The sequence below is a fragment of the Pediculus humanus genome, genomic scaffold, assembly GCF_000006295.1.
Source record: "Pediculus humanus corporis 1103172107909 genomic scaffold, whole genome shotgun sequence".
Taxonomy (NCBI): domain Eukaryota; kingdom Metazoa; phylum Arthropoda; class Insecta; order Psocodea; family Pediculidae; genus Pediculus; species Pediculus humanus.
In genome coordinates this window covers 39,113-48,464 of record NW_002987482.1, presented here as the reverse complement: position 1 = coordinate 48,464, position 9,352 = coordinate 39,113, and the positions used below count along the sequence as shown (strand labels likewise).

The window sequence follows — 9,352 nt, the reverse complement described above, 5'->3', positions numbered from 1 at the left end:
TTTTTTTTTTTTTTTTTTTTTATTTTTTTTTTTTTTGAACAAATGAAAAATGAAATCATATTCGAGTCCCCCTCTTCTCTTCCTTCCTCCCCCCCTTACCGGTAAAAGACACACCCAGACCCCAAAAACCGGTACTTATCGGAAAAAAAAAAAAAAAAAAATGTCGAACGAAATAAAATTTAAAATTTCCGGTAAAAGTGTTTTTAATTTATTATTCAAAGAAGAGAAAGAAGAAGAAGAAGAAGAAGATGAAGAACAGGAGGATGAGGATGAGGAAGAAGAGGAGTTTGGTACGAGACATGAAATAAACAAAATGATGATGGCGGCGATGGCGATGGCGTCGTCGTCGTCTCGTTGATTTACGATCGAAATTAAATAAAAAAAAAAATGTCTTTGCTGTTGTTGTGTTGATAGTAAAACAAAAAAAAAAAAAAAAAAAAGTTGGAAGGAATTCTAGAGGAGGGTAGAGAGAGACAGAGAGAGAGAGAAAATTCTCTTTCTCTCTCTCTCTCTCTCTTTCCCCCCATCTAAAGATTCATTCCAAATGAATTTTTTTTTTTTTATTATTTTCAACACACGTGGCGGCAGCGGCTGCGGGACCCAGTAATGGCATTTTTTGTTTGGTTTCGTTTCGTTTCCGGTAGGGAAGTGCGAGTGTGCAAGTGCGTGTAAGTATTAAATGACACCAAAGGTTGTTGATTAAAATTAGTTTAGGTAGGCTAATCAATAAGTATTTATTAATTATAATTAATGTGAGATTGAGACGACATGATTTTTTGATCATCCGGGAAAATTTTTTTTTTAAATTTGAAAAAAAAAAAAAAAAAAAAAAACGCGCGAGCGGAAATGGCGGGTTCGTTGATGATTCGCGTTTCGATTTCGATGATGTTTTGTGATGATTATTTTTTTATTTTTACTTTTAATTATTATTATTATTATTATTATTATTATTATTATTATTATTATTTTATAAAACATTTTATTATCATTATCGATTCGCAAAGAAGACAAAGAAGAAAATTTTTTTTGTTTTTGTTTTGCGATTTTCCGTTTGACGGTTTTTGTAAAAATTTTTTTAAGGTCACGTATCAGGCAGGTAGGTACGACTGGAATTTAATCCATTATGTAGAAGATGTAGATTTTGAAATCAAATTCCCTCCCCACAAACCACTTCCCCTCACCCCGAAACAAAAGAAGTGTTGTTTTTTCATTGTTGTTGTTATTATTATTATTATTATTATTATCATTATCTATTACACAGTCCAGTCACCACCGAGTCATTGATTAAAAAAAATTTTTTTTTTTTTTTTTGTCGGAATGAAATGAAAGACCACTGTTTGATGATGATGATGATGATGGTGGTGGTGGTGGTGACGGTGACCTCCCGACCTCCTTAATTGATTCATTCATAATTGAAAATTTTTTTTTTTTTTTTTTTCAAAAGTGTCCGCCGAGAGAAGAAATTTTTTTTAAGTTTTTTTTTTGGTATTTTTTTTTTTTGTTACCGTTTCGATGATGAACGCGGTGGCATTACAGCAGGAGTAGCAGAAGAAAAGCAAGAGGAGGAACAAAAGAAGAAGAAGACATAATCAACGCAGGTAGGTGTTGGGGAGACATCTAGATACCATGGGAGAGGGGGGGGGAACTAGTAGTACTGAATGGGATGAAAATAAAAATAAATAAATATAAATATATTTGATTCTGAAAAGAACAGAAAGAGGGGTGGAAGGAAGGAAGGAAGGGATGAGGGGGGAAAAGAAGATAGACAGGAATTGTAATCTTTATCAATAATTGATGGTGGTAGCAAAATTTTCTTTCTTTTTTTTTTTTTTTTTTGTTTTCTTTCCTCCCACTTGTTGACACGACGTCTCTTTTAATTAAAAAAAAAATAAACAGAAGTGGGTTTTTACCCATCAACAACAACAACCACGAATTTAAAAAAAAAATAAATCGTTAATTTATTTTCCATCATCAGTCATCGCCCACTTGAAAAGGAAAGAAACGAACGAACAAACAAACAAACCTAACAAACAATACTTAAAAATTTTTGCCATCATATATATTAATAAAAGCAAACAAAAAAAAAAAAAAAAAAAAAACATTTCAGTTGTTGTTGTTGTTGTTTAGAATGATATCAATTATCAAATGGCAAACAAATTTTTTTTTTTCTTGTACCCTTGAAATGAGCCAAAAGCTTCGTGCCATTGACGTTAAGTTTTATATAAATAATTGGGAAAAGAAAAATGGCAACATTGTAATTAATTGCATGTAAAAGTACTTTAAAATAAGATAGGTATCGGGAATAGATATTATTTGGGTCGATGAAGTATTAGTTACGCTCCTGCTTTCCTTTCGTTTGTTTTATTTCAATGGATGGGTAGTAGGGGGAAACGTTCGTTACGTTAGGAGTTGTTTGTTTGTTAAAGCAGACGACGTCGTGTATACATACGTGCGTGCGCGTTACACAAAACCCACGACCGATGATTTCCTGTTATTCCCACGCAAATTTTTTTTTTTTTTTAATATTATTTAAATAATAATATATACAGTTTGAATGAAATGTTATTTAATAATTAAATAAATAAAATTAAACAAATTGGGATTGCGGTTGTTGTAGGTTGCACGTGGGTTTTTGGAAAAAAAAAAAAAAAAAGGTTCACGTGTGCGTTGGTGCGTTTATGTGGGCGCAATTTTACATATATATATATATGCGTGTGTTAGGTTGGCAGCCATTAACAACGTTTCGAATATCAATCGGGTTAGTATTCTATTGACACTGTACAAACGGGCAGTGCCCCTTTTTTTTTTATTCTTTTCCTCTTTTTGTTTGTTTGTTTTGTTTGTTTTACCCTCGTCATTCGATTTGTTTACTTTGTGAAGGCGGAGCGTGAGAGGGGAAGTGGGGGGAGGGAAGAAGGGAAGAGAGAGGGGGCGGAGCGGCGGCGGCGGCGGGAAGTTAAGGCGTGTGTTTATCACTCGAGTCATATTAACTCTAACCCTCGATGATATGCAAATTTAACATTAAAATAGAAAATTTTTGGCGGTGGTGGTGGTGGTGGCGGCGGTAATGGCGGTAGGCGGATCAAAGAGAAAACAACATTATTTGGAAATTAATTTTTTTTTTTATTATTTAATATGAAGAGGAAGCATAATTATTAATTAAACTTGAAAAATAAATCGATTAAAATAGTGTGGGAAGGTGGGAAGAGGGGAGGGGAGGAAGAAAATTGTTTTTTTCCCGATTTTCCCGCAAAATCTCGATTTTTATTACAAAAAAAAAAAGGAAAATTTTATTTAAAAAAAAAAAAAAGTAAAAATCAACAACAAAAAAATTGTGATTGTTGAATTATTTAATTATTAAAAAGAGTTTTTTTTTTATTTAAAGTTTGTGTTTTTTTTTTTATTTATTTTATTTTCAAATTCCTTTCCCCCCCCTTGTTAATAAAGTAAACAATGTCGTAAAAGTAAACAAAAGTTTGAAAAAAAAAAAAAAAAAAAAAAGGCATCATTTAAGCGTAACGTCGTCTAATTCCCCGATAAAAGTTTAAAAAAAAAAAAAAAAAAAAACGAAAAAATACATAAGGGAACGTTTGAATAAAATGGATCAATGTAGGTTGGCAACGTAGTTAAGTTGTCGCCCTGATTATGTTTTTCAGTTTGTTTTCTTGTTATTGGAAATAAAATGCTGCATAGTGTTGTATTATAAAGAAAAAAAAAAAAAAAAATTAATTTTTCAGTTTGTTTATTTAAAGAAAAAAAAAAAATGAAAAAATGAAAAAAATTGTTGATTACATATTAAAGTTATCATAATTATTATAAATTAATTAATTAATGATATTAATTAATGGGGAAAAAATAGTTATTTTATATATGGATGTAATAATAATAATCTACGGGGGGGAGAAAAAGTAAAATAAAATTGATGTGTATTGTTATGTTTTGAATAACAAACTTGTTTCCAATGGCAATTGTTGTCTGTGAAAAAGGTTCCCTATGCGGTAGGATAAAAATATTTTTTTGTAAAAAAAAAAAAAAAAAAAAAACAAATTTTTTTTTTTATTAATTTTTTTTTGTTATATTTAATAATCAGTTAATAGTTTTTGATTAGTTTTATTTTAAAATATAATAGCACATATATAATAATGAATGGGTGTTGTTGAAAAGGTGTTGGGTAATATGAATTGAAAGTGAGGGGGGGGTTTTACATGCCCCCACAACATTGCACATTTTTCAAAGTCATTTTATAAAGAAATATTTTAAGTTAAACAACCCACCCCCCCACACATAGAAAGTTTTTTTTTTTTTTTTTTTTTTTTGATAATTTTCATTCATTGTCATTATAATGGTAAGAAATTTTTTATTTATTATTTAGAATTTTAACATTAAACAATTTTCATACATTAATTTATTTAATCTCACAATAAATGCTTTCAATATCGAGTATTAATACTTATTTTCATAAATTTTAACACATTCTATGGAGGAATTGAAAAGAAAAAACTATCATGTCGAATTTTTTTAAAATTTAAATTGTTTGCATTTGTTTATTTCGTTTAAAGTTTTAACTGCATGTCATATTTTAATTAATAATTTTTCTGTTTTTTTTTTACACAAAAATGAATTTATTTTAACAAAAATTTATTTTAGAAAGTGTTACATTACCTTACAAATCGTAGAACTTTTTCAAGTTTAGAAATAATAGTAATTCATATCGAATATTTTAATATCGAACTGATTTTTGTTTTTTTTTTTTTTTTTTTTTTTTTTTTTTTTGGCATTATTTTATAAAATTTTGTTTCTTCCATAAACTGTCTCATAAAATCTATGCAAACAAATCTTGTTATAAAAATAATTGAATCATTTATCGAATTAAGATTTCATAATGTTTCATTTTCGAGTAGAAAATCAAGTTTTTTTTTTCTTTTTTGAAATCGTAATTAAGGATAAAAATGATTAAATCAAATAATGTGTAAATGGTTGTAATATTTGACAATTCTATACATTTTTCTATTGGTTTTTATTTTATTTTATTTTATTTTAGTTTTTTTCACCTTTTATGACTTTTTAAATTCTATCAATGGTTACGAATTACAAACGAATAAAAAAAGAAATTAACAATTAATTATTTTAATTAATTAATTAATTTAATTTAGTGATTTGAATTGCTTGTTTCTTTTTTTACTTTTTTTCTTAACAAAATTAAAGTTTTTTACTTTATTAGATGGAAAATTAAAAACTGACAAGGTAAGTAAAGGCAAAAAATAATAATAACCAACTGAAAATGCTCAACGATGCTTTTTCATTACATTATTCAAACAAACTTTATTATTATTATTATTATTATTGATATTACAATTAATAATGATGCTGATCTTTACCATGTAGTTATATTATAGTTCAAATTATAAAAAATTTTATTTTGAATTAAATGATTGTACGAATGAAAGTTTGTTTGTTGTTTTTTTTTTCTTCATCTTTTACTTCTTCTTGTTCTTCTTTTTTGAGAAACTAATTAATAAATAATAATAATAATTTTAGCAAAGTTTTATGTTATACATAATAAATGTGTGTAAATGATGATGATGATGATGATGATGATATTAAAATTTACACAAATTGTAAAACATATTCAATTGGTAAGTAATCGAAAGGAAAGAATGGGTAATGATAATAATAATAGTAATGACAATTTTGTTGATATTATTATTATTATTATTTTATTTGTTTGTCAGAACATTCAATGTGAAATAACAAAAATAAAAATAAAAAATCAGTAAAAAAATTATTAATAACAATCGAAAGCAGTAATTTTTTTTTTTTCTTTTTTTTTCACTCTCTCTCTCTCTCTCTCTCTTTCTCTCCTGTCGTCCTCTCACAACGTAAAATTTAAATTAATTTAATTAATATTAAAAAAAAAATTCAAATATTCGTAAATAATAATAATAATAATATTTATGAATTAATTTAATTTTTTTTTAAAAATTTTGAACGTTATAATTAAATTTAATAAAAATAAATTAATCAAACAAAAAAAAAAAAAAAAAACGATTCGTTTTTTTTTTTCGTTTTTTTTTTTAGTATTATTATTAATTAATTTTTTTCTTTTTTTTCTCTCACAGAAAAAGAAAAAAAAAAAAAAATTCCTTTCACGCCTTTCCTAACATTTAACACAATAAAATAATTTTTCACCTTCGATTTAAAATAATTTTTTTTTTTGCCACTTGAACGTTTCGAACATTCGAATTCGAAAAAAAAATTCAAATTCAAATTGAACTCCACCCCTTTGACGAAATCAAATGATTTTATATCGTCTGCTTTTTTCTCTCTCTCTCTCTCTCACTCTCACTCTCTCGTTCTCATTCTCCGTTTCTCCTTCCATTCGAATATACCAAATCTCAGCGCAAAGTTTTAACGGTTTTTTTTTTTAAATATTGTTCGAAACGTTCGAATCGTTCGAATCGCCGTGCAGGTACTTTGGCGGACTCAGTTGTAGTTTTATCTTTTCATCGATAAGTTTATTAAAGAGTGTAGTTTTTTTAAAAAAGTTTTTTTTTGAGGTTTTGTTTAATAAAAACGGTTATTAAATATGTCAAATTACTCCGGATGTGTATTATTAATTAATAATCGAAATAAAATTATAAATTGGAAAAAAAGAAATGTTTCGAAGGTGAAAAAATATTTTAGTTTTTTTTTTTATATTTTAACGGTTAAAAATGGCGGGCGATGACGACGACGACGACGAGGAAAAAAAAATTTTGGGGGGGAAGGAATGAAAGTGAAAAATGAAATTAAATATTAATTTGTTGTATTTATTGGTTAAAAAAAACACAGGAGTCAGTAATTCATAATAATAATAATAATAATTTCCCATAATTAAATAATGATTAGCATGATTGGATATTTTATTATTATTATTATTATTATAATACGGTGCGCGAAAATGGATAAAAGAAAAAGGAAAATACCATTTATTTATTATTCCCTTTGAGATTAAGACGAGGAAAAAAAAAAGATGTTTTTTTTTTTTTTTTTGGTTTTTTTTTCATTTTTTTTTTAATTTTTTTTTTAGGAGCGTCGCAATCCGTCTGGGATTTTTTCACGGGGAATTCAATAGAAAAGACAGCAATGTGCATTATATGTAACATGGTATTAAAAATACAATCAAATTCGGGAGTGTGGAATTTAAAAAGACATTTATCGAGGTTGCATCCGAGAGAATTTGAAAGGTACGCGACGAAAATGTCACCCATTGGAGGGAGTCATCAATCCGTTTTATGGAGTTGTTTCAATAAGAATTGGGAAGAACGTTCGGCCGTTTGTAAAATGTGTGGAAAATTATTCGAATGCAATATAAAACCCACGTTGAAAATGAAACAACATTTAGTCGAATCGCATAGGAGTTGTTTAATTGATACTCTCGTCAAAAAAGAATAATGGAGGGATGGGGGGGCACACAGACACACACACACACGTACGCCAATCCCGACGAAGCGTTCGACAAACGGTTGTTGTTTATTTTTATATTTTTTTTTCCCTTTGTTTATTTATACGTTAACGAAAAGAAAACAAAAAAAGGAAAAAAAAGGAAAAAAGGAAAAATAATGGAATGGGAAAATTTTTCCATTTATTTTTTTTTTTTTTTGTTCTCTTTTAATTTTCGTTAAACCCCTACTATAACTTCCGGGTATTAATAATTATTATTATTATTATCATAAAAAAATCACTACGAGGGTCATTTAGTTATTCGAAACCGTTAAATCAAATTTTAAATTTTTTTTTTTTTTTTTTTTTTTTTTTTGCATGAGTGCGTGCAAGCGTGTTCGCGCGTTTTTTTTTTTTTTTTTCGCACGATGTTGTAAAACAATAAAAATATTTGTTGGAAAAAAACAAAAACAAAACAAAAAAACAAACAAAATTTTTAAATGCCCCGTTAAATTATGATTATTAAAAACAATAGTTTGTTTTTCAAAGTAAAAAAAAAAAAAAAAAAAATAACGGAAAATTTTTTTTTTGAAAAGAACACATATGACAAATTTCAATTTCAATTTTTTTTGTTGTATTATTTTTCGCGTGCGGTTGTCGTTGCTGCCATTTAATCCTTTTGTTATTGTTTAATGGGGCTTAAATTTTAACAAATTAAAAACTTATATAAAAGAAAAATGTTTTATAACGCATGCACGCATTTTATTCAAAAAAACAAAACGAATGGAAGTGAAAGAGAAAAAAAAAAAAAAAAACCTGTTGTTGTTAAACGAAGTAGTAAATCGTTGTTTTTTGTTTTTTAAAAAAAAAAAAAATTGAATTTAATAATTATTTAATGTTTATTAACAAATGTGAAAAAAAAAAACGGTTTCGAAAAAGGTTTATTATTTATTTTTTTATTAATTTACAAAAAAAAAAAAAAAAGGAAGGAAGGAAGTAAACAAGTAAGCACTAAATGATTCTCGTTGTTGTTGATTTAAATAATAATAATAATAATAATAATACTAATAAATTTATTAAAATATGTAATTTGAATGTGATATACGATAAATAATTATTTATTAATAATAATTAAAATAAAATTTGTAGTGGTTTTTCGAAATAAAATGAAAAAAAAATTTATAAAAATCCGATAAAACAAACTAAAGGCGGGAATAATAATAACAAACAAACAAACCAACGATAACAAACAACAACAACAACAAGGGTTTCGTGCCTTGGCTCTCAATTAACATTCATTTATTGATTTTTTTTTTTTTTTTAAATAATTAAAAAGATTTTTTTTTTTTTTTAATAATAATAAAAGATGAAATTACGTTTTCCGGTTTTTTTTTTTTATATATTTAATATTATTTATTTATTATTATTATTTATTTATTTATTTATTTATTTAATAATTAATTAATTAATTAATTGGGGGGGAGTTTTTTTTTTTTTTTTTTTTAATTTTTTATTATTATTATTATAAAGAAATAATAAAATTTTATTCACAGTTGATTATGTTAAGGTAGTATATATATATATATATATATATGATATATTATGTTTAAAAAAAAAAAAAAATGGATTTTGGGATATAATATATAAAAAATTTATAATTGAAAAAAAAAAAAAAAAAAAAAAATCCGCCGATCCGTTCGCATAATAATTACTAATACATAAAATTAAATTTGAACGATTTTTAAAAAAAAAAATTATTAATTATTATTATTTGGTTAAAAATTTTTTTTTTTATTATTATTTTCACACTCTCTCTCTCTTTTTTCTTTCACTCTCACGCACACACTCTTTCTCTCTCTCTCTCGTTTTTTATATGCACACACACACAAACACTTATTTAAAAAATTATCCGTGTAAATGTTTAAAATGT

At 26.0% G+C, this 9,352-nt stretch overlaps 1 protein-coding gene across 1 annotated transcript; it reads left to right on the top strand.

The window, feature by feature from the left end:
- Nucleotides 1-6,782: 6,782 nt before the first annotated feature.
- Nucleotides 6,783-7,434, top strand: Phum_PHUM397840 (uncharacterized protein; the record flags this gene model as incomplete). Its single annotated transcript, XM_002428672.1, has 2 exons — nt 6,783-6,837; nt 7,073-7,434. 2 exons carry the CDS (start codon nt 6,783-6,785, stop codon nt 7,432-7,434), a joined length of 417 nt encoding a protein of 138 aa, XP_002428717.1.
- Nucleotides 7,435-9,352: the final 1,918 nt, after the last annotated feature.